Source organism: Schistocerca americana, chromosome 2 (assembly GCF_021461395.2).
Source record: "Schistocerca americana isolate TAMUIC-IGC-003095 chromosome 2, iqSchAmer2.1, whole genome shotgun sequence".
NCBI lineage: Eukaryota > Metazoa > Arthropoda > Insecta > Orthoptera > Acrididae > Schistocerca > Schistocerca americana.
The window spans coordinates 733,671,396-733,699,084 of NC_060120.1; the positions used below are offsets into that span (position 1 = coordinate 733,671,396).

The following is a 27,689-nucleotide window of genomic DNA, read 5'->3' on the forward strand; positions in this document are numbered from 1 at the left end:
TCAGTGCCTAGCAGATACCACAACTCTTGGCAATACTGGAGTTGCTGTCACACTTTGAAGATGTACATCATCCATCCATATCAGCTTACACACACAAACAATAAGAAAACCTCCAAACAGTTTTTGACTCTAGAGATTTTAATTAAAGAATGGTTTCAAGTATTGTAACCATCAATTGTCAGGTAGGTAGACATTGGGTGATACCTCTTTTTGCCAGACTGGTATGTTATGGCACATGCCTTGCTAGTAGGTTCTTTTATCTGCAATGTCGGCACGACACATATTGCTACCTTGTTAGCAATGAGTGATTCAGAGCTCTTGTCACAGATTGGTAAATTTTCACATATGCTTTTTAGCTAGTTACTAAACTTAACATAATACACACTTTATACAAATTATTAAAAAGTAGGAAAAAGTAAATCATTGTTAAAATCTGGCAGGAAAATGATGTTTTTTCCACCAACATTCAATTGCAATTTTAGAGAAAGAGTGGAATAGTGAGAAAAGATTTTTAACAACAATATGAAAAACAACTGGCACTTGTAAGTGATTATTTGCTTTAAAAATTGTTAGTCACTTAAATAGTTGATTATAACTGATTCTAAACCTTTTTTTCTTGTGCTGTAAAGCATACAAAAATTTATACATTTCCATTACATTTTAATAATACGAACAAATCTTAGCCAAAAATTAACGAGTTTATCAGTATATACTCTCTTTGAAACACCAGCAAGATGAATGATTCCCATATTAGCGTAATGTAGGTGGGATGTAATTTTTCATGGGACTTAATTTCATAATATCTTAAAGGAAACAGATGAACAATACTGATGATAGCATATAAAATTGTTGAGTACATGTAACTTTGATGTTGAGACTGAGGAGTTACCTTTATTCATGCAATGCTGTCATTCCTGTCAACCTTATGTGACTAATTATGTCAAGGTATTACATAATGCTCATGTAATTATTTGGTCTGTTTTTTCCTGTTAAAACACCTGAAAAATTCTTATTGTTGTATTTGGTGACTCATTATTGCTCTAATTTCCTATCTCTTATGTAACAATTCCTATTTTTGAAGGTATTACCACTTCCCTTGCCTGAACCACGCAGTCATAACAATGTTTGCAGTACTGAAAGTATCGTACAGACAAAATCATAATCACTTAAATATTTCCACCCATACTACACTACTGGCCATTAAAATTGCTACACCAAGAAGAAATACAGATGATAAACAGGTATTCATTGGACAAATATACAGGGTGATTCAAAAAGAATACCACAACTTTAAAAATGTGTATTTAATGAAAGAAACATAATATAACCTTCTGTTATACATCATTACAAAGAGTATTTAAAAGGGTTTTTTTCACTCAAAAACAAGTTCAGAGATGTTCAATATGGCCCCCTCCAGACACACGAGCAATATCAACCTGATACTCCAACTCGTTCCACACTCTCTGTAGCATATCAGGCGTAACAGTTTGGATAGCTGCTGTTATTTCTCGTTTCAAATCATCAATGGTGGCTGGGAGAGGTGGCCGAAACACCATATCCTTAACATACCCCCATAAGAAAAAATCGCAGGGGGTAAGATCAGGGCTTCTTGGAGGCCAGTGATGAAGTGCTCTGTCACAGGCTGCCTGGCAGCCGATCCATCGCCTCAGGTAGTTGACGTTCAGGTAGTTACAGACAGATAAGTGCCAATGTGGTGGCGCTCCATCCTGCTGAAATATGAATTGTTGTGCTTCTTGTTCGAGCTGAGGGAACAGCCAATTCTCTAACATCTCCAGATACTGTAGTCCAGTTACAGTAGCACCTTTGAAGAAAAATGGACCAAAAACTTTATTGGCTGAAATGGCACAGAAAACGTTCACCTTAGGCGAGTCACGTTCATACTGAGTTTTTTCCCGCAGATTCTCAGTGCCCCATATACAGACATTGTGACGGTTGACTTTCCCGTTAGTGTGGAAAGTTGCTTCATCACTAAACACAATCTTTGAAATGAAAGATTCATCTGTTTCCATTTGAGCAAGGATAAAATCACAGAAATCGATTCTTTTAATCTTATCACCTGCAGACAGTGCTTGAACCAATTTCAGACGATAAGGTTTCATAACTAACCTTTTTCGTAGGACTCTCCATACAGTTAATTGTGGAATTTGCAGCTCTCTGCAGCTCTCCTGGGCTGCGAACAAATGCTTGCTGGATGCGTGCTACATTTTCATCACTCGTTCTCGGCCATCCAGAACTTTTCCCTTTGCACAAACACCCATTCTCTATAAACTGTGTGTACCAACGTTTAATACACCACCTATCAGGAGGTTTAACACCATACTTCATTCGAAATGCACGCTGAACAACTGTCGTCGATTCACTTCTGCCGTACTCAATAACACAAAAAGCTTTCTGTTGAGCGGTCGCCATCTTAGCATCAACTGACGCTGACGCCTAGTCAACAGCGCCTCAAGCGAACAAATGTGCAACTAAATGAAACTTTATAGCTCCCTTAATTTGCCGACAGATAGTGCTTAGCTCTGCCTTTTGTCGTTGCAGAGTTTTAAATTCCTGAAGTTGTGGTATTCTTTTTGAATCACCCTGTATTATACTAGAACTGACATGTGATTACATTTTCACGCAATCTGGGTGCATAGATCCTGAGAAATCAGTACCCAGAACAACCACCTCTGGCCATAATAACGGCCTTGATACGCCTGGATATTGAGTCAAACAGAGCTTGGATGGCGTGTATAGGTACAGCTGCCCATGCAGCTTCAACATGATACCACAGTTCATCAAGAGCAGTGACTGACGTATTGTGATGAGCCCGTTGCTCAGCCACCATTGACCAGGCATTTTCAGTTGGTGAGAGAGCTGGAGAATGTGCTGGCCAGGTCAGCAGTCGAACATTTTCTGTATCCAGAAAGGACCATACAGGACTTGCAACATGCGGTCATGCATTATTCTGCTGAAATATAGGGTTTCGCAGGGATCGAATGAAGGCTAGAGCCACGAGTTGTAACACATCTGAAATGTAACGTCCACTGTTCACAGAGCCATCAATGCAAACAAGAGGTGACCGAGACGTGTAACCAATGACACCCCATACCATCACTCCGGGTGATATGCCAGTATGGCGATGATGAATACACGCTTCCAATGTGCGTTCACAGCGATGTCGCCAAACACGGATGTGACCATCATGATGCTGTAAACAGTACCTAGATTCATCCAAAAAAATGACGTTTTGCCATTCGTGTACCCAGGTTCGTCATTGAGTACACCATCGCAGGCACTCCTGTCTGTGATGCAGCGTCAAGGGTAACTGCAGGCATGGTCTCTGAGCTGACAGTCCATGCTGCTGCAAACATCGTTGAACTGTTTGTGCAGATGGTTGTTGTCTTGCAAATGTCCCCACCTGTTGACTCAGGGACCGAGACGTGGCTGCACGATCCATTACAACCATGCCGGTAAGATGCCTGTCATCTCGACTGCTAATGATACGAGGCCGTTGGGATCCAGCACGGTGTTCCATATTACCCTCCTGAACCCACTGATTCCATATTCTGCTAACAGTCATTGGATCTCAATCAATGCAAGCAGCAATGTCACGATACAATTAACTGCAATCACGATAGGCTACAATCCGACATTTATCAAAGTCGGAAACGTGATGGTACGCATTTCTCCTCCTTACACGAGGCATCACAACAACATTTCACCAGGCAATTCTGGTCAACTGCTGTTTGTGTGTGAGAACTCGGTTGGAAACTTTCCTCATGTCAGCACGTTGTAGGTGTCGCCACCGGCGCCAACCTTGTGTGAATACTCTGAAAAGCTAACATTTGCATATCACAGCATGTTCTTCCTGTCAGTTAAATTTCACGTCTGTAGCACGTCATCCTCGTGGTGTAGCAATTTTAATGGCCAGTAGTGTAACTAGTGACCAGTCATCTAGTTTTTGGTAACATTATGGTCTTCATAATTAACTATAATAGGATCTTATGACTTTAGCAACGTATAAAAAGACTGAGATGATGTTTCAGTTTGTTATGTGATGCACTCTATATGGAAAGGTAGAGTGAATACATTCTGATCAACTCAGTAAGAAGTCTAATCTATTTCTCTATTTCAATGTGCATCTTTATATGGTGGTGACATTTCTAGTTTTTTTTTTTTTTTTTTTTTTTGTTTTTTTTTTTTTTTGTTTTGTTTTTCTTTTTTACTGGAGGACCCTGTAGTTAATATTTTTTGTGTTACATTTTTGATAGATATATATTTTTTTATACTAGAGAGACCAGTGATTATACACGCTAAGCCAATATAGAGTTGAAACTTTCAGTGACACTATGCTGCTCATGTTACTTATTTTTAACAAAACTAAAATATTCTTATTTACATAATATTCATTTCAGTACATAATTAAAACACCTATACCAAAGAATTCTGAACTATCTTATTGTTGTTTCACATGTAGCATGTGATACATGTGAATTTACAGCTCGCCCACAATAACTTGACAATTTTATTGGTGCTGCCAGAAGTGGAGGAAATTTGCATTGGTTGAAAGATATTCATTTGTCTTTGGGTGCTAGCAATGTTAACTTGCTCCTAGATGCAAAGTATTATTGTACACAATGTTAAAGGTAATGGTGCCAGCACTGAAGAAACAGCTGACGCTGCCTTCCAGTCATTGCACCTCTCCCCTTGGCAGTCCTAATGTGGGGCAATGCATGCCCCCTGCTGTTCACAACGTCCACAAAACTAATGGTCAACTTATATAACCTGTACAGGGATTGCAGTTACACTTACACATTATACACTATTATAATACAGAAAAATAAATGATGATATATTTTCTTGCCTTTTCTTGATAACCAGAAAAAGTCCAACAATTTGCTTAATTTTTCAGAAACAATGTTTTTCTTTTTTGAAGCCTTGTCCTAACTTCTCAATGTCCGAAGAACTTACTTAATAATAATTGCTGTCATATTTTGTGTCAGTCATTGTTATCATTTATTTTTGTTTTATTGACCTGTCTTCTAAGTGAATACAATTACTTTTGATTTTTATGGAAGTAATAAGCAGGGATAGCAATTGATACTGTACATGGAAAGGCGCTGAAAAAGACATGATATTTCTAGCATAAGTATGATGTAGCTTGCAGAACTCAGATGTTAAAAGAAAGGACTATACATTGTGCTTTCAGCCATGATTAAACATAAAATGCTTTGAAACAGTCATGATTTGATGACTATATTTTGTAGTTAAACATATTTTTGTTCACTAGTCTTTAACATACAAAGCAGCTATGAATAATGTGTTCCAGATTTGTATGATAGCCGACGAGACAAGCCTAGTGTTCTTGTGACATCTCCTGGCTCACCTGAGCTACATATGCCCTCTCGATCTTCTCGCCCACCTCGCCTTGGAATGACTACTGTGAATCCAAATGTTGGTGGCAGATTGCAGGTATCATATCAAAATTAATTTTTACTCTTTGTAATCCTGAAATAATTGAGTAGCAAATTACAATTCATTAGTTTCATTTATAAAACACAGTCTTCCAAAAATGGGAAAAGAATTTCTTTGTTAAAAATGAATAATGATTGCTTTGTAACATATTCCTTTAATTTGCAGCCCACTGATAATCTGTTTTTCAAGTAACCTGTCACTTAGGAATGTACTGAAAATGACATTTGTGATTTCTTTCAAAACTCTCTTGTAGTTTTGATGAAGTGAGAATGAATAAATTAGTGTTACATGCCTATACAACTGACTGATGAGACATCTGCCTGCAATTAAAACTTATTTAATTTTGTGAGCTATGCAATTATTTACTGCACACCTGTTCAGTTCAAATTTTAATTTTGTGAACTATCCATTACGTTTACTATTATCCAAGTCAACTATAATTTGTTTGCCATATTACTGAAAATTTTGTATTCCATGCTAATGACTATGATTTGTTAATGATAACTTACACATTGTTTCACTTGCTTGAATTCCCAGCAAGTCTCCATCGAGATGATTTCAACTTCTTCTTCTTCTTCTTCTTCTTCTTCTTCTTAGTCCAACAACGTCTAGTTTCAAAAAATGAGTTTTGATAAAGGATTCACCAGATTAAAAGCCTTGAATGACTTTTCAGTGTTGGAATGAACTACCATTATGGATGATGCTGCTACTTAGGGCTAAAATGCATTAATATGTACATTATCTTTGATCAGTGTGGGAGAAGAAGGATAAATAAAACAATTCTGGGTGAACTAGCACATGACACTGGATTATCAAGTCAAGAAGAAGATTGTCAATCAGTGTCTGAATGCCGAGACTGATTTTATAAGAACTGTCACAGCGATACATGGCCATGATGAAAATCACCAAAATTTTACAAATTCTTGAAACAAAATTTATGCTTGAAGCTTCTGATGATGCTTTGACTATAGCACTGGAGACTGGTAGAAATTTATGACTAGTTTGATAAGGCGCAGTTGATGCATGAAATAAAAAAGTATTGTAGGTATTTATGTACAACCGATAGGACTGTGTATGTTGCTGCTAGATGAACATCCTAAGAAATTCTGCAATTTATAATCAAATGTGTGCATTGCTTATTAATCCAATACATCTTGACCATTTGTGTCTCCATCAAAACATGTGAGAGAAGTTTCTCAAAACTGAAACTAATAAGAAATTATCTTCACTTTACAATGAACCAGGAACGATGACTAGACACTTTGTTCATTTTGTCAGTTGAAAGAAAAGTTTAAAATGAAAAATATATCATTGACATTAATGAGAATTTTAGTAATATGAAGGCATGAGAAGATGCTGTAAGTGCTATAATGATATCAGTAATAACTACTACCTCATACTAATGTTACAAAACTAGCTTGTATTATAACTAGTCAAGCTTTGTTTCCAGACACATGAAATAAAAAGTAAATTTCTTATACTATGCTTTATTATTTCTTTGCGTTCTATCTTATGGTTGCTGTGTTAAGTGCTAAATGCTATTCTAAGTTTCTCATCTGTATATTTAAGTATGTATATTACAGTTATTAGAGTGTAGGGTACATACATTATAAATGATTGATTCTTTGCCAGCCATTAAATCCAAAATTTACTCTAAAAATACATCAGTTTCTAAGCAGTCGAGAAGCTTCATTTAGTTTCGCTGCCCTGGGCCTCTGGCAGGCTTAGTCTACCCCTGAAATATAGAGCTGAATGGAACAAAATTACATTTAGTGATAGCAGCAGACCCTGTTTTGGTATCAGTCATGGTAGTTTGTGAGTGCGGACTCAACCAAGAGAGTGGCATCTATTGAGTATTTTGAGTAGTTATGTACAGGATCAACTTTGGGCATAATGATTGCTCTTCATTTCTGATTTTTATTGAGGGAACACTGAAAAGAGCAGAGCACTTTCAGAATATCATCTAGCCCATTCTGTTACCATGTTCACTAGCCCATTCTGTTACCATGTTCACAATATCAGTTTGATGTGTCCTTCCAGCAAGACCATACTCATACACACATTCCTCACATAAACCAACATACCATCCAAAACATCTGTCAAATATCCCAGTTCACATAGTAGCTAGATTTGTTCTTCTTTTAGTGCGTATAAGCTATGGTAACATGGTAAAGTTCTATTACCACTTGCAACAGCAACTGACAGTTCCTTAGAACACTGTTTCCTTAGATGACATGAGACACATCTGTCACCATCTTTATGCACAATAACAGGACTGTTTTGTAGCTAAGGGATATTATATTAAGTAATAAAATTAATGTATGCTCCTGTTGTTGTGACTGTACATGTTATTCATACAGTGTGACATATGAATAATGTTTCATTCATATGAGATCATTGCTTTAGGATATTCAGTTTTCATTTGCCAGTAGTGCAAGATCTTTGTCTCATTGATGTAATTGCAAATCAAACTACATCACATTTCAGTATGAAAAGTTGAGCAGTAAACAGGTGCTGTGACATAAGACTAATAGACATTATAAGCTATTTGAAAACGTAGAAAAATGCACACACAGAATAGAAAAAAGTAGAAAAACGCACATGCACATCCATACATGCACGACATACACACACACATAATCACTGTCATTTTACAGCATCTATGCTTGAAGACGACAGTGGCCATGTACGTGTGTGTGTGTGTGTGTGTGTGTGTGTGTGTGTGTGTGTGTGTGTGTGTATGTATGTTTTTTGTTTTCTGGTTCTGAAGGAGGACTTCGTCCAATAGTTTATAATATCTAACAGTTTTCTTTCAGTTTGCTTTTGTGCCAGTCAGTGCCTTCTGCATGTAGTTACAAACAATCTATTCATTTTGTATGTTGTTATTCCATCCAAGATTCTCCATTGTTTGACTACACAAAATTTTATTTTGTTGTAGCTAGGAGCCTAATCTTTCATTACAGTACTGACAGTGAATGGCAGTATGAATAATTGAAGTAGACTGGATCATATTTGTGGTAGATAAGCCACTCAATGTAGTTTTAAGTAGTCTTCTTTTGCAATATTTGGATATAAGTTGAGATGTGCAGTGAATATACTAGTTATGGACTTCACATATTCTCAATACCTATTCTATCCTGATAAAGGATGTTGTGTGTTGTATTTTTTGGCCTCTCGATTACCTTGACATGTCCTATATCATTGTGAGATGATATTTGGATGAGCAAATATAAATAAATACATTTATCTGTTTTCATATGTATGAGCTAATTATCACGCACATATAATGCATTGTTGAGCCAATATTAAAGACATGAGAAATAATAGACTTGAGGAAAGCTGATTAAGTGTGATCTGGATATTAACTTGGAGATGTTGTACAAGACCAATTACAAAGATTTTGTGAAATAGTTGATTATGAATCTTATTTCATAGCATTTTGTAATATTGCAAGTGAGATAGTTGCCAATTTACTCCTTATAGTTGCCAGAATGCCACACTTTTACTATAATCAGTGTGAAGCAATATTTTAACTCAATTTTTATTCTGACTTGTTCCCAAATCTCCAAATATCGGGCAATAATTCATAACTGTAAATGAAACATTCATTCCTATACAATGTTCCATAGATCTCATAGTGAAAAGGAGAAGTTAGAAATGTGGAAGACGTTACAATACACTTAACCACTGAGATGCACCTATGATGAACTTGTTCAGTAGTAAAACTAACTGTCATATATGAGAAGCAGTCTATGTTATTTGTCAGAAGCATACACCTTATCCTGGTTCATATGTAAAGAGCCTGAAAATTTTTGCAAATATGTGCATGAAAAAGTTTGGTATACTGAAATAGAGAGGATGGCAGCCAATTAATTACTTGTCTTTTCTACTAATAGGTACTCAGATTCTCCTACATTTGGTGTTTAGTGATCTTTCTCGTTAACTATAATTTATTCCATTCTAGATGATTATGCTTCTACAAATTAATGAGACACAATATAGGAGAAAATTTGCTACTTTTGAAAAAAACTCTTGCTTTTCTAATTGTGTGGGTCTCCTGCCATTTGTCTTCTTCACTGTGCTGTACATTTATGTGTGTACACTAATCAATAATGACAGTAACAGTTATTGTGTGATCTAAAAGTTAGTTTATGTGCAACAATCTAAAATATTTTTCTATATTGAGAAGAAATTAAGATCTGAATTGCATAATAAGTCTCAGTAGTAAATTGAAAATAATCATAGGTAAAACTGTGGTTCGACTCTGGGGCACTGCAGTTAGTGGTGACAGTCGTGTGTGCAGCTGGCCTTACACCACGGAGTAATGGACAACCTAGAAACCCATATGCAAAGCTTTTTTTGCTACCTGACAGGAGGTAAGTTAAAATCATTTTCTCCCATTATTGCACTTTGTAAATGGGAAGCAAACTTTAGAATGTTCATTATCAGTCATTACAGATATTTTCTAACAACTTTACACAGTGTTTTTATTTTCTCTTAAACTGTGATAACTGTGTTAAAATAATTCAGTCAACTTCAAGGAAGACTGGTTGATATCTGTGTCTTTGAACTGTGTAAGTCTCATCCGATTCAACTGTGGGTAGTGTGAAATATTATGAAACACTACATGTCTGGCATCATATATTTGTTAGAATTACACAGATATCTGTTTTGAGCAAAAACAAGTTTTAAACTGCCCAGAAAGTTAATGAAAATGATGGTCAATATGTCAATGAATTACAAGACACTCAACAATGTGATTAATAGTGACCCTAATAAATATTTGGAAACAATTGTTACTAGAATACATAAAATTCAAACATTGATAAAAAAGGAATTGTCATAGTTAAAATTGAAACCACTCTTTTTCTTTTCATACTTGAATTTGCACTCTCTCTCACACCCAGTCAAAATTTAAGCTTTTTCTTAATATTTGGTTTAAAATATAGTGATGAAATGCAGTCACAGCATTAGGGTAATGCCACAGCACAATCAAGATATTGTTGGAGACTGCTAATTTATAAAATTTAAATGACATTGAAAAAACTGTAGATCTTTACTTTATAGTATGTGCAGGAAGTCTTAACATTATAGAACATTATAAAATTCAGGCCATTCATCTCCTTGACACCTAGAATACAATGAGGTATTAGTGTCTACATAAGCTGGCAGTAGCAGTTATCACATTATAATACATCTACTTAACATAAGTTGCATCATAAGCTGTTGACCTTTGAAAGTTCTCTTGGCTGAAGAGTAATCACAATATAGTACTTTCGAGCAGGGTTCACCACAGCTTGCAAAACTGTACAGCATCTGGTGCAACATTTTTGGTTGGCAAGACTTTCTTCAGTTCAATTAATCATGGTGTTAGGGTGGTGTATCCTTTGCTATTTGTTCATAGCACAAGAGAAATTCACATGCCCAGTGGCGGTTTGCATGTGAAGATGTAGAAAAGAAGGATGAGAGTTTGCAGTATCTATTATGCAGTTGTATAACTGATAGGTACCACATATTTGGAGCAGCAATGAAACACCATGCAGAAAGAAACTAAAGAGTACATTGACAATTAAAGAGCAAAACATTGCAGTTATTGACAGGTGTTTTGTACAGAATTAATTGTTTTATACATCAAGAAGCGCTTTATGCTAAATTTGCAGTCAGGGAGCATGTAAAAAAATTAGTGGTATGAATAGCAATTTTTCTGAAGTTGCATGCATTATTATACAGTCTGTAGCAACAGTTTTTTAAGTAGTTGAACAAAGATACAGACCCCTATAATACTGCAAAGTACAATTGAGTAAGACAATGTGAATGCTTGGAATGAGTTTTTGAGTAAAGAAAACTTCATTGTGCAATTTTTCAAGGTAAAAGGAAATCATCATTGAAAATTAGAATGTCTGGAATAGATTGCAGATCTCACATTTAAGTGGACTTTACCATATACTTCTTACAATAATACACTGGAAGGTGAGAAACAACTTAATTAACATTTGATGGGGATACATTTAAAAAGAAAATGAAATTGTGAAAGAGACAACTTGTGACAAAAAAACCTGGTCCACTTTCCTCAGTTCACTGGCACTGAAGAAAGCTTCAATTGAGAGCATCTGTGTGCATATTCAGATGGAACTGGTCGATCTGAAATGTAATTCCTGTTTGAAAGACAAATATTTTTATGTTAAAACTAACCAAGACTTCGATGTTGTTTTCCTCAGTAAGAGTGTCCATGTCTTGATAATAAGGTTGCAAAAGGGATACGATATTTCAATCACCACACATGCATGAAAGCCTTTGTTGGATTATGAGACTAAATAAGTTGTTATTACATGGAAACCTAAGTGACAAAAATCTGTGAAGTTGTCTGCATCTGTATGTATGCTGACAATTTGTAGCAGATATAAATTTTTATTGTGTCTTCAGTGCACGAAAAATAATTAAATAATAATGAAAATAAGTTTTTTTTGTGATCTGTGTTTTTGATAAACATGAAATATGAAATCAAGTCACACACAAGTCTTTCAATGTTCCTTGCACAGTTACATTGCCAAGCAATGTGCCCCAGTTTCCCCCACTCTCCTCATCTGCCCATTCAGACAATGTGGAGTGAAGAGACGGAAATGTGCACGAGGGTGACAGAGATCTACACACATGCAAGAGCTCCGCACATGTGCAGAATCATTGGCCGTCCTTGGTTTAGAGCCATATTCACTGATAAGTTAAAGTTACAGAATGTGTTATTAGAGGCTAGAGGGAAGTATGCCAAGTCTGGACTACAATTTATTGCCGCACATTTCCAGCTGCTCTTCCTCCTACTAATGCATGATTCTGTGCCTTGACTGTGATGTTGTATGAGGGATATCCAGAAAATAAGGTTACAGGATTATTATTCAGTGAAACATACAGGAACAGTAGCATTGATATTACACCATTTTTCCACATATCAACTTTTACTTCAATGAATTTTGTCAACCGTGGAATGAGTTTTCCGATACCTACACCATAGATTCTCCTGCCAACTCCTTAAACCACGAGCTGATTACTAAGTTCTAAATTTTATGTTATTGAAAGAGAATGAGTGAGGCACAACTGCACTGATTGTCCCTTGTTCTCTAGGGTACAGAAGTAAACCCTTGTTTCATCCCCCATCACTGTGGAGTCAAGAAAAGTCTTTCCATCACTCACAAAATGATTGTGTTCTGCAGAAAGCTTCTTTGGAGCCCATTGCAAACACACTTCACTGTATCCTATTCAATCACTCACGATTTCATAAACAGTGGTTTGAGTAACTTCAGACCACAGGTCATCAGTAGTCACACAGTATTAAGAATGAATATGCTCTTCCAAGTTTTTGAACCAGTTTATTTGTCAAAATGAATGGGCATCCATTTCTCTCTTCATCGGAATTTCTGTTCTTCTGAAAGTGAAATCCCGTACCCATTTTGTCACATGTAGTCGTCATATAACATCCTCCCCATACATTGACAATTTCACGGTGAATTGCGACAATACTCAGGCCCTTGGTGTTTAGGTAGTGTATCACGGTACGCATTTTGCACTTGGCAGGAGACAGAATGAGAGTGCTCATTTTTAACCATCACCACAACAAGAATCAGGATGCTACTGATAATCATTACTACTGTTTCGTTGCAGTGTGCACTACCATGCCCAACAGTGGCACCAACTGTCAATAACTCAATTCCCTAGCAGAGCTATGGTTTCCACATGTTCATGGTAGAATGCAACTTATTGGTACATTATGCCACAGTGTGTCCAACAGAAATCCTTGGTTGCAACAAGTGTGAGCTCATTTTTGAGAACTTTCATTTGTCCTACTGCCCAGTGGAATGACACTACTTAATTTATGTTGCATGTGCACCATTGTCCACAAGATCACACTAACTCTGCATAAACACTGGGACACCTGTCATAACACTACAGAGCAGCCAAGAGAGTGAATTTGATGATATCCATCAGTACTGAACTAATTTTTGACAACACAGTGATTCAAAAACATAGTTTCACAGGCAAAAAGGATATACCATTTATGTTCTTAAAGATCACTTGCTTTACAAGAAGATTAAAAGGCACTTGGTCTATATACATTTGCAGTACTGAATATGAGTATTTTCTTCATTAATGACTGTTGGTGTGTGCATTTTACTCATTTAATTCTCACGTTCACCCAGCACCATAACATCTTCCTTATTATTTTCATCTGCCTGTTGCTGTTGATTCTGGATTTTCAGGAGCCAACAGGCAATATACAGCAGCCTCTAGCCAAAGTTAGCTCAATACACTTTCTACTCTTTCCTATTCCACCAACTTAGGAAAGACAGCAAGGTCTTTCCTAATATCATATTAGGTAAATTCTTAGATTATTCCTTAAAGTAGATTATAGCCAGTACTTTACCAACTCTTCTCCAACTGAATTACTGCTTCATCTCTTATGTCCTAAATGATGATGATATGTGAAATTCTCACTGTACTTCCATCTTTATTCTAACCCAAATGAAGCCATTCTTCAAAGTAGCCAGCATGTTTGACATTAACTGTGTGTCATCTGAAATGACCATTAACAAAACGTTCAACTTTAGTAATGCATTGAAAATCACTATCTTTTTAATACCATTATTTTATACGCATTACTAGAGGTAGAATGTAGCCACAGGAAATGTATAAACCACAAAGATACAAAATGCAGAGAATAATGTCCACATATGACAGAAACTAAACAAAATCTAACAAACACGTGAAAGAAGGGAGGAAGAAAATACATGAACCATGGTAGATAGGAAATGCAAGGTGCAGGGATACTGTGAAAAGTAGACATCTCGATTAAAAAGGTAAAGTTTATCAATAAATCAGGTTAAAAAAATAAGAAAAGTAATGAGGCACAGGTGGTCCCATTAATTAGCAGAAAATGTCTTGCAAACTTTCAAATATTGTTGTCAAAAGCCTCTCCAACAATATCATTATGACAGAATGTCTTATGTTCAGATGACAGCACAAGCACTGTGGCTTTTGTGTAAGTAAACAGTTACTTTATCCACTGTTGCATCTTCCTTGTAATCTTGTAAAGAAAGGTCTTAGATTTTCCCTATGGAATCTGTTTTTTGTCTCATGTATTTTTCTCACTTGTGTACTTATGAAATGTGTTGGTCCAGACTTTCTCCATGAAAGTTTTTAGAGACAGGTATGGTCTTATAAAAGAATCATGATTGTGCATAACAATACAATGAGCTCCATTATCAACTAGTTTGACTCAGTCATTATATTGCATATTCAGGGCAGCTACTTTATTCAGTATTTTGTAAATGTTGCACACATGCTGACACCATATAAAATACAAAACTACTGGCATGTTAGAGAATAGCTAACAATGATAAAAGAATCTATGCCACACATAATTATTCATTATGTTTTTGCTGAACTCAGAGATTATTTGAAACTTTTCATTATTACAACTGTATGATTTCTTGTGTTTTATGAACTTCAGTTTTTCATAAAGAGTAATCTTCTCTTTTAACTCAGCAAGTGTGAATATTTACATAATGCTACTTTAAAGTTATTTGTCATTCCAGGGCTCATGGGCGTAATCCTAGAAGTTAACTGCCTAATTAGTTCTGGAGTTCTTTTTGATGTTGTTTGTGTTGTTGTTTTTGTGGTCTTCAGTCCTGAGACTGGTTTGATGCAGCTCTCCATGCTACTCTATCCTGTGCAAGATTCTTCATCTCCCAGTACCTACTGCAGCCTACATACTTCTGAATCTGCTTGGTGTATTCATCTCTTGGTCTCCCTCTATGATTTTTACCCTCCACGCTGCCCTCCAGTACTAAATTGGAGATCCTTTGATGCCTCAGAATATGTCCTACCAACCGATCCCTTCTTCTAGTCAAGTTGTGCCACAAACTCCTCTTCTCTCCAATTCTATTCAATACTTCCTCATTAGTTATGTGATCTACCCATCTAATCTTCAGCATTCTTCTGTGGCACCACATTTCGAAAGCTTGTATTCTCTTCTTGTCTAAACTATGTAGCGTCCATGTTTCACTTCCATACATGGCTACACTCCATACAAATACTTTCAGAAACGACTACCTGACACTTACAACAATACTCGATGTTAACAAATTTCTCTTCTTCAGAAATGCTTTCCTTGCCATTGCCAGTCTACATATTATATCCTCTCTACTTCGACCATCATCAGTTATTTTGCTCCCCAAATAGCAAAACTCCTTTACTACTTTAAGTGTCTCATTTCCTAATCTAATTCCCTCAGCATCACCCGACTTAATTCGACTACATTCCATTATCCTCGTTTTACTTTTGTTGATGTTCATCTTATATCTTCCTTTCAAGACACTGTCCATTCCGTTCAACTGCTCTTCCAAGTCCTTTGCCGTCTCTGACAGAAGTACAATGTCATCGGTGAACCTCAAAGTTTTTATTTATTCTCCATGGATTTTAATGCCTACTCCGAACTTTTCTTCTGTTTCCTTTACTGCTTGCTCAATATACAGATTGAATAACATTGGAGAGAGGCTACATACCTGTCTCACTCCCTTCCCAACCACTGCTTCCCTTTCATGTCCCTCAACTCTTATAACTGCCATCTGGTTTCTGTACAAATTGTAAATAGCATTTCGCTCCCTGTATTTTATCCCTGCCACCTTCAGAATTTGAAAGAGAGTATTCCAGTCAACATTGTCAAAAGCTTTCTCTAAGTCTACAAATGCTAGAAACGTATGTTTGCCTTTACTTAATCTTTCTTCTAAGATAGTTATAGGGTCAGTATTGCCTCACGTGTTCCAACATTTCTATGGAGTCCAAACTGATCTTTCCCGAGGTCAGCTTCTACCAGTTTTTCCATTTGTCTGTAAGTAATTCGCGTTAGTATTTTGCAGCTGTGGCTTATTAAACTGATAGATCGGTAATTTTCACATCTGTCATCACCTGCTTTCTTTGGGATTGGAATTATTATATTCTTTTTGAAGTCTGAGGGTATTTCGCCTGTCTCATACATCTTGCTCACCAGATGGTAGAGTTTTGTCAGGACTGGCTCTCCCAAGGCTATCAGTAGTTCTAATGGAATGTTGTCTACCCCCGGGGCCTTGCTTCGACTCAGGTCTTTCAGTGCTCTGTCGAACTCTTCATGCAGTATCGTATCTCCCATTTCATCTTCATCTACATCCCCTTCCGTTTCCATAATATTGTCCTCAAGAACATCGCCCCTGTATAGACCCTCTATATACTCCTTCCACCTTTCTGCTTTCCCTTCTTTGCTTAGAACTGGGTTTCCATCTGAGCTCTTGATATTCATGTAAATTGTTCTCTTTTCTCCAAAGGCCTTGTTAATTTTCCTGTAGGCAGTATCTATCTTACCCCTTGTGAGATAAGCCTCTACATCCTTGCATTTGTCCTCTAGCCATTTTGCACTTCCCGTCGATCTCATTTTTGAGATGTTTGTATTCCTTTTTGCCTGCTTCATTTACTGCATTTTTGTATTTTCTTTTTGATACTGTGCATAAATTTATCATACATTTGTTTCATCATCCCACAGTATTATTTTACTGCCTCATTTACTGCATTTTTGTATTTTCATTTTGATACCGTGCATAAATTTATCATACATTTGTTACATCATCTCACAGCATTATTTTATCTTGGATCCAAAATCTACATAAACTACAGTTACAATCATAGACTCTGTAGAGATTAAGAAATGCTCAGAATTTGACAAAACCAAACAACATAATATTTGCACTGAATAGGTCTCTTCTTTCTGTTGTAATTTGAAAGTGAAAATTGTGGGTAACCTAAATTCATTGATAGTTACACTTAAATTAAGAAGTTTCTAATTATGAAAATCACCACTAAAATGTTACACAGGAAATGAATACTAAACTGTGGGATTTTATTACGACTAATCTTTTCTTCCAGGACAAAAGAGAGAGAAAAAATTATATGGAGAAAGTGCCAAATAAATTATGTACCAATAAAGCTCCAAAACCACACAGTATGTATAGGACTAATCACATAATCTCATTTCCCTAGACATTCTTATCCAGAGTACTCAGTAATTGACCTTTGCAATCTCCATGACACTTTTTAAATTACATTTGTGTTCTGCCAAAACTGGATATATCATCATAAAAATTCAAGTTTCTTTATTACTTTTTCATTCTACTCATCCTCCTTTTAGTTACTGTATTTGTTAAGTGTGTGCTTTTTGTTTGCATATGTGGTTCTTTTATCTGTTATATTGTGAAGTACTCATGCCAACCAAAATATTTGATGATGTACCATTTATCATCTGATGTGTCCTTTTCAAAGCTTAATATTAACTTAGTTTAGAGTATGATGATAGAACTGTATAAAAATATTAGTACATTAAGTTTCAGCTAACATCCATTTTCTAGATATTCTTTTGAATTGCTGTTGATAGTTTCTCGTGTACTATTGTGAACTAACAATTTTATTGTTCTTTGCTTTAAAATTGTTTCAAATTAAAAATTGTTTCATTACTGCCTGTTCTTCAACTCACGTTTATACAAATTTCATTGTTTGTGATAGGATGCCTAATGTCATAGTTTTCTGTCTACCTGAACAGCAAATGATGAATAGATTACACTGAATGAAACCGAAATTTAGAGCCTTTGAATTTGCTAATCCTTCTCCTTGGCGCTCTAGGTGAAGAAGAAAGATCTATATGCTGCTGTAATGAAGCAGTGATTTCATCTAGTGCTCCTGGAGGAAGAATTGGCAAATTCAAAAGCTTCAGATTTCTGCTGCTATGTTTATAATCTATTCATCATTCACTGCCACATCTTTTAGGTGAGTTGTCACCTATCTAAATTTTAATTATATTTATCCATTTTTAGTATTTGTCCACATTATTTCCATTAACTGTGAACTTAACACTTAATTGCATTTTCACAGTACTAGTCATACATTTTTTTCATACTCACTACTTATCGCCTTCTGTTTTACCAGTGAGAAGTCTAAAAGAAGAACGAAGACTCTTGCCAATACAAATGATCCAAAATGGAACCAGACATTTGTATATTCTTCAATACGGAGAGCTGACTTGAAACTTCGAATCTTAGAAGTGACTGTCTGGGACTATGTTCGTTATGGGGCCAATGATTTTTTAGGAGAGGTAAGTAGGTTTTCTGTTAATATCTAAACAGTCAACATGTGAAATTGTAACTTCACTTTGGTTGTTATTGGCAGTCCTTTGAACATAAACTTAACAACAGACAAGAGTACAATTTGGATATCATGTATGTTGAACTTTTTCTTGTAAATATAGTTTACAAATATTGCAGACACAAATACATTACTTTATGTCTGTTTACCCTTTGAGAAGTTACACATCTTTGTTACCTCAACTTATGAAGTGAAAATATTGTTGATATTATGTTTCAATGGCAGTATTGGAATTTTTCTATGTAATGCACATGCAAGATCTAAAAAAAAAAAAAAATGAAACTTAAAAGTTAAAAGAGTGTCAAATGCAATAAATGTGGAACCTGTATGTGTCAGGCATATGAACATTTTAGATGACAAAGTGAGCTATAACATAGAAATATTTGCTTAAAATTTAGGCTTGTAGACCCAAAAATTCCGTGTATTAATAATATATAAGAAAGAAGCTGTTAGGGTCTTGCCAAAGAGGTACATATGAAGAGGAAGTGAGGAATTGTTAATGTATTCCTGTTCCAAGAAAGGTAGATTTCAATAATGGTAAACCACGCAAACTATCAGCTTTGAATAGAAAATAAAAGTGTTACAAATGGATTGTGAAATTGGAAAAGGGAGGAAGCATTTGAGTCATTAAACTGTGGATTACAAGTCTGTGCTGGAAAGTAAAGCCTCCAAAACGTTTTAGAGAAAACTCTTAAAGCTTAAAGCGTTATTAACATTCTACATCTTTATTCTTCATGTTTACATATTTATTTCTCAATGTAGTCATTCTGACAAGGAAGGTGGTGTGAAAGTTTTCTCATGCACTGCATTTTGGCATTCGAGTCCAAGCTGCCAGAGATGGCAGTCACGTGTACTGGAGATGTACTTGCTTGTGTGACTGAATGTGTATGTGTAGGCTTTGACTGAAATCAAAATGTCTAACAGATGTTTGTTTTGTCCGTCTGCAACTGAAGGTGTCAGCGAGTAGCAGTCTATCCCCCCCCCCCCCTTTTTTTTTGGTCCACTGAATGAAAGTGGAGCACAAGTGTATCATTTTATGACATAGTCTTCCTGTCATACAGCACACTTCCCCGAGCACATTTGTCGATACCAAATCTAATTAGGGAGGTTGTAAATGTTTTCTCATATTTTTGTCAGAATATTTTTTGTGAATTGTAATTTGCCTTATTTTATGCTAATTTGCTTATATGTTTGAGAGTGACAGCATATTGATTAATATTAGTAAATGTGATGAATAATATCGAAGAGACTGATTACAAATGGAAGCTTGTGTGTTGTGTGAAATGTCTTTGATGGTGGAGTCGTCTTTGGCCGTAGTCAGTCAGCAGTGAACACTCGGTGTATGATGGTGGAACAATGTACAGGTCCCCGTTATAATAATTTGCAAGTGACCAGCAAAAATGAGTTATTCTATTACTTTTTTATATAAACATCAAGAAGGGAGCACATTCAGAAAAATGGTATTTGAAGCACCAAAAATGAGGCAAACACATTGAACCAGGACATTTCCGCAGCCGACGAAACAGCATTATGGAATCATACTTTCACTAGATGACTGATGCCAACACAAAAAAGTCAAATATCATCTTATAAACATCCACGGAAAAGTGAGTACTATCACGAAATATGCTAAATTCAAGTATATAAAAATAGTGAGCGTATTTCAATCTCTTTGAGTGTTCCAGTCATGTGGTAGCCACTCAGTGGCTTCTGCTTCAAAGTGCCACAAAAATTCTTCACAGGCATCAGAGCATCACTTTGTCAGTCCTGGAATGAGCTGCTGTGACACCCACCTTGCAGGTAACACTTAAACACTTTGTGAATGATGTAATGCTGAGCTATGACTAATGTTCAGATTTGCATATATTTCATACACTGTCACATATAGGTATTTTCCATCACAATGGCTTCAACTGCTGAAGTAGACTCTGGTGTCACAATGTAGTGTGCCTCTTGTGGACACTGAGCTTCTGTTACAAAAGTAACACCATTTCAAACACCCTATTCCACTGACACACTTTCTGCAGTGACATATATGCATCACCATACTGGACCTTCATTCACCAATGGATTGCAGTAGGTTTCATATCTTCACTCCTCATAAAATGTATGACAGAACACTGTCCCTTCTTTGATGCATGTTGCAAGTGGGGCAGCAATTTTAAACTGGTATTGTGGTGGCGTGTTGCTTGTCTGCAGTATGCTGCAGCATGTAGGGCATTCCTTTCATCGTTGGTAGCAATATTGCCAACTTACAGAACACTGGGACGAAATGTTGATTTTTAATTATGCTTCTAAGATTTTCATTTGAGTTCATTTCACACAACTATAAATATAGGTTGGTGCATAAGTTCATAGCTTTTTTGTTTACATGTTGGTATTCCAGAGGCTGTGGTTTTATTAATTGTCATTTATTTTTTATTTATAATTCACTGTTGCTCTTTGAGTTTCGATATCATCATTTTGTCATCTGGGGATAGTGAGTGGAGCTGTGGACATTAGAAAATGGATTGCCCAATGTAGAAATCTGAACATTTATGACATATTCTTCTGTTTGAGCTCAATAGAGGGATGACACCAGTGGAGGCAGCCAGAAACATTTGCACCATGTATGGGGATAATGACAGTGGACAGAGCATGAAGAGAAAAATAGTTTTCTTCATTTAAGGAGGATCAGTTTGACATAAGGGACTCTCCATGTTTAGGAAGACTTTTGTGGTTTGATGAAGATAGTTCAAATGCATTAATCCACAACAATCCACCTCAGTGTACTTGAGAACTGGCAGATGTGATGAACTGTGATCATTCCACCATCACGGGACATTTGCATGCAGTGGGGAAGGTTCAAACATTTAGTGTATGGGTACCACATGCTAAACGCAAAATCACAAAAATCTGCAGGTGTCCATATATGCATCTCTGCTTGGTCGTCAATGTTGGGTTGGCAGAAGAGCCAACACTGTGTTACTAGAGGAGGACGAAATGCATGTGTGGGTTCGAATCCCATCCTCATCGCCAATGTTGGGTTGGCAGAAGATCCTACACCATGTTACTAGAGGTGGCCGAAATGCACGCGTTCTAGCTCATGCAGGCTGGCGTGAGGAGGGAAGGACTATACTGACATGAGGTCTGGAACATGACAAGGAATTAGAATTCAGAAAGCGGACGTAATTAGTTAGATACTTAACTTTAATCCATTAATGATGAACATTGCTCTTGACGGTACATGATTCACAATATTATCTGTTCAGAATAGCAACTGAATATGGTGCCTTGCTAGGTCGTAGCAAAATGACGTAGCTGAAGGCTATGCTAAACTGTCGTTTCGGCAAATGAGAGCATATGTAGGCAGTGAACCATCACTAGCAAAGTCGGCTGTCCAACTGGGGCGAGTGCTAGGGAGTCTCTAGACTAGACCTGCCGTGTGGCAACGCTTGGTCTGCAATCACTGATAGTGGCGACACGCGGGTCCGACGTATACTAAAGGACCGTGGCTGATTTAAAAGGCTACCACCTAGCAAGTGTGGTGTCTGGCAGTGACACCACAGTCAACAATTATCTCATGCGCACTACCGACCATTCCTAACCCGTAATATTTCTGGTGATGAGAAACAGTGTCTTCATGGTAACATAACGAAAAGAGAGAACTGGTTAAGCCCAAACAAAGCAGCAGAGCTGCATGCATCCACAAAAGACAGTCTTATTCATTTGGTTAAACAATGATAGTGTGATGTACTACAAATTGCTTCCGCAATTCATAAAAAATCACTGCTGACTTTTGTTGTCTACAACTTAGACATCTTGCAGATGCTAGTTGAGAGTAATGACCAGGAAAGCTGTATGAAGTGATGCAGCTCCATGAGAACACCCAACTGCATTTGCTAGATTGACAAAAAACACTACACAATCATTTCACACCCACATTATTCACCTGATCTCATACCTTCAGATTTTCACATTTTCCTCTCTATCAAACAGCCTTCAAGAACTTCCTTTCCAAAGGGAAATGTGCTTGAAACATGGATAAATGAGTCCTTCACCTCAAAACCACGTGATTTATACAGTCATGGAATCAAGAAGTTACTCCAGCATTAGCAGAGTATTGTAAATAGTAAAGGAGAATGGAAAAACTGGTAGAAGCTGACCTTTGGGAAGATCAGTTTGGATTCCGTAGAAATGTTGGAAAGCATGAGCCAATACTGACACTATGACTTATGTTAAAAAATAGGTTAAGGGAAGGCAAACCTACATTTCTAGCATTTGTAGGTTTAGAGAAAGCTTTTGACAATATTGACTCGAATATTCTCTCTCAAATTCTGAAGGTGACAGGGGTCAGATACTGGGAACAAAAGACTATTTACAATTTGTACAGAAACCAGATGGCAGTTATAAGAGTCAAGGAGCATGAAAGCGAAGCAGTGATTGGGAAGGGAGTGAGATAGGGTTGTAGACTATCCCCAATGTTATTCAATCTGTATATTGAGCAAGCAGTAAAGGAAACAAAAGAAAAATTTGGAGTAGGAATAAAAATCCATGGAGAAGAATTAAAACTTTTAGGTTGAAATGAGGATACAAGATGAACATCAACAAAATCAAAATGAGGATAATGGAAAATAGTCGATGTTGTGGGAATTATATTAGGAAATGAGACACTTACAGTAGTAGATGAGTTTTGCTATTTAGGGAGCAAAATAACTGATGATGGTCGAAATAGAGAGGATATAAAATGTGGACTGTCAATGGAAAGGAAAGCGTTTCTGAAGAAGAGAAATTTGTTAACATCAAGTATAGATATAAGTGTCAGGAAGTCTTTCCTAAAAGTATTTATGTCGAAGTAAAACATGGACAAGACAAGAAGAGAACAGAGGCTTTCAAAATGTGGTGCTACAGAAGAATATTGAAGATTAGATGGATAAATCACATAACTAATGAGGAGGTACTGAATAGAATTGGGGAGAAGAGGAATTTGTGGCACAACTTGACTAGAAGAAGGGTTTGGTTGGTAGGACATATTCTGAGGCATCAAGGGATCACCGATTTAGTATTGGAGGGCAGCGGGGAGGGTAAAAATTGTAGAGGGAGACCAAGAGATGAATACGCTAAGCAGATTCAGAAGGATTTAGGTTACAGAAGGTATTTCAAGATGAAGAAGCTTGCACAGGGTAGGGTAGCATGGAGAGGTGCATCAAACCAGTCTCTGGACTGAAGACCACAACAAGAACTAAGGAGAATATATTATTGATGACTTAAGTCTCTGTTAAGTGTATCTGTTGTGGAAAAACATTTTGGAAAAACGCTGCGTACTTATGCACCAACCCAACAGATCAAATGAAAGAGCAACTCAGACAGTCTTTCTTTCAAGTTTTCAATATAAGCACCATTCATCACACATGATCAGTGTGTCTGGAGTAATTGTTGCAACAACTGCTTAATTCCTGCTTCTTAAGTCAGGTACATCATCTGGCAGCAGAGATGCATACAGGTGACCCATTATGAAACCACAAAGGTAAAAATCACATGGTGTCGGATCAGGGGAATGTGGAACCATGTGAGACAAGTTCTGTCATCGCTCTTGTTTCCAATCCAGCACCCAAGTACAGCATTGTTTAACTAATTGTGTATTGAGTTATGTGGGTGAGGCCATGCACCATCTCACTACCAAATAAAGTTTTGTGGTTCAGCTTCTTCCAGTAGAGGAAGAGCCATGGTTCTAGTACATCAAGATAAGAAACACCAGTTGCTTCACCAAAAAAGAAGGTCTGATAAAATTTCTGCCAGATATAGCACAAAAACATTCAGTTTAGGAAAGCTTTGTTGAAACTGTGACATCTCAGAGGATTTGCTGATCCCCAATATGCACATTGTGAGTGTTCACATTTCCACTTAGTTGAAATGATGATTCGTCACTGGAGACAACATGATCCATAAAATCTTCACTGTCATGCAGCAGCATTTTGTTTACAGAATTGGCCTTATAGCTTGGAACAACTGCAAAGGATAAGGATGTAGTTGTAAGTGTCTCCTTAAAAGTCTCCACACAGTGTGGTACCTCACCCCTTTTGAAGTAGGTTACAACACCAGTATGTGCTATAGCAATGGAAACTCTCAATAATATGTGGGAAGCACTAAATCTTGACCTTAACAGTCTTCTTTTCTAGAGGGGCATCACAACAGAAATTTGAATGTTCTCAAAGAATTGTTTTAATTAACTTTCTACAAGTTTGGAAGTTGAGAGTAGTGAAGATTCAGTTTTGTGCATCTCAGACATTAATAAAACTTATTTACTTTTCCCAGATTGCACCAATTTCTGAATATCTCTGCTGCCAACTCTCAACATATCAATCGGTGTCTCATTTTAGTATTCAGTGACCTTCATCAATGAAATTCGGTCTACAAGTACCACATGTTGACAACAAACAGAAACAAAATTCATACACATCCTCATCATATTACAATAGATCAATATCCTTGGTTGGGAATCATGTCAGCTTCCACAGTTGTTGATGAATATTTCACATCAGAAGTCATACACTGATACAGATGTTCTTCGTATCAAGTTTAAACAAGATCTGATCTTAAAATGGAACTTTTTCCATTTCTGTAATAGACCTCTATTATTACAAAACATTTCAACAATTATATTTCATTCATTAATTTTATTTTATTCAAAGGCAATAGCGAACACTGACAGGATCTTCCCTCACTGACAGCCTTTGTGTGGAGGGCAACAGTAGCCACCTCATGGTCATTGGTGGTGGCATTAAAGATGCTGCCAACTGCAAGCTATGATGCCTTTCCTCAATATGAAACAAATACAAGCAGAACACTGAGTATACAATTCAAACATTTTTGCCTACAACCACAATGTTTAAAATTAATGCGATTCAGTATAGACCATCATATCAGTATAATATTAACTGATCTGCCAACTGAGCAGTTCGATATGGTGTAACCATCTGGACCTTCTTGTCACACCACAGAAGACTTCACTGGAAGAACTAATTCATGTCTAACCTTCTGAACTGATTTCTTGGGGCTGTGCATGAAAGACTTTCCACTCATTCAACATGTTCTTCAGATACTTGTGGTCATCCCATACTCTTCGCTGTTTTAGTAACTCTTTTATTTGCTGTATCATTTATAACTTGTGTTAAATGCTACAAAGTCTTAAAACCACAATATTAATTTTGAAACACCCGGTATTTTGCAGTGTTATCATGTAGTCAATGGTATTGACCATGCAATTGGACATTTCTTGGCATTTATTTTGTCTGCTTTTACTATTTGCTATAAGTATTATATGTTCATATGTTCCTGACACAAGATTATGGCCATATGGTTGAAACTGTCAATACTGACTAAGAAAACATTTTATTCAAATATCAGATAGTCACAATATAATCATGACATCTGTTAAATAAACTATTGAACTGTACTTTTACTCCATGTGAAACCAAATGTTGATCTTCATCTGGTCTACATTGTATAACCATGGAACCTTTTTTGTGAAAGAGGTGAATGGATCTGACATGAAGCAATATTGTATCTGCAGAATATATCACAACTGACACTCTCACTGAATTTTCTATAGAGCTGAGACATTTGCAGCCCTACAGGAATGTTGACTATGCCTATGAATTTGCAGTTGTGGGAGAAAGACAGTCTTCGTTGTGTGTTTATTTAGCTTTTTCACTGTCTTTGTTGTATGTGCAGTGCCATTCACTTCCCTCTCCTCCCACACTATTCCATTGTAAAAATCTCTCATGAATTTCAAGTTAGTCAGGCAGCTATTAAATATGGGTTTGTGTGTGTGCCAGTTTTGTGTCTATAGTATGACATAACCTTTCATGTTGCTCCTCTTAAATTTTAATATCCAGAAAGGTGGAACAACTATTATTTCTCAATTTTGATGGTAATTTGTTTACACAGCACTTGTTCACACCATTGTAGAATATTGCTCAAATGTGTGGGATCCTTATCATAAAGGACCCTAATGCATATGAAGAACAAAGCACTAGCTGTCACAGGTTTGTTTGACTCATAGGAGAGTACCATGACAATGCTTAAAAACTGAACGTAGAGGCCATTTATCACGTGAAAGATGACTTATGAAGTTTCAGGAACTAGTATTAAGTGAGGAATCTAGAAATGTGCTACAGCCCCCTCTTGTAGGAACTGCAAAGATAACGTCGAACAAATTACAGTGCTTGCAGGCAATTTAAATGGCCATTCGTCCCATAATCCATATGTGAATGCAGCAGGAAGAAACCATAATATGTGATACAGTGGTAAGTACCATACTTCATGTACTTCACTGTGGTTTACAGAATATGTGTGTGGACATAGAATATGATTTCACTTGAAAAGTATTTCCAACTTAACATAAAAAATGTTCATTTTTTTTTAGAGAAATGGTAGTTACTGGTTTTACAAAATGTTTTATTTAATTACTGACAATCCGTGACATACCAGAAACATATTTTGAATAAGGAGAAAGAAAAAATACAAAGTAAAGAATAGATAGGAAAATGTAATAACACTGAAAGGTGAAGCATGTAAAATTAAAATTGATATGATGAGCCAAACTATCAAGAAAGCAAAAATAAAGGACAAGCAGTGAAATGAGAAATAGAGTATATAACACCTGCATTCATACTCAACAAGCTAATGCGTAACGTACAGCTTGGGGTAACCAGAACTGATTTTCTAATGGTAACTTGTAAATGTTGGAGAAAGTAATGAGAACAGTTACTTTTCTGAAAACATTTCATCTTCTCAGAATATTCTTTATCTAGTTATATGCACTAGATTATCCTTTCAAACACTTGACAAAGAGTTCAAGTTATACAACCTTAGGAAGGCAGATCAAGAATGCCTGCAGTCTGCCTGCCGTCTACCCCAAAGCTCTCAAAACTGCCTACAGGAGAGAGTAAGGAAGTATTGGGATGCGCTAGTGAAGGAGCAGGTGATTATCAGTGGCAGTTACAAAATGACTATTA

At 36.5% G+C, this 27,689-nt stretch overlaps 1 protein-coding gene across 1 annotated transcript in view; it reads left to right on the plus strand.

Moving 5' to 3' along the window:
• Positions 1-27,689, plus strand: part of LOC124594764 (regulating synaptic membrane exocytosis protein 2) — a 1,241,912-nt gene that overhangs the window by 530,055 nt on the left and 684,168 nt on the right. The window contains exons 7-9 of the mRNA XM_047133151.1: positions 5,333-5,475; positions 9,724-9,854; positions 18,475-18,640. Of these exons, the coding sequence (XP_046989107.1) occupies positions 5,333-5,475; positions 9,724-9,854; positions 18,475-18,640 (440 nt within the window). The remainder of the gene's footprint in view (positions 1-5,332; positions 5,476-9,723; positions 9,855-18,474; positions 18,641-27,689) is intronic.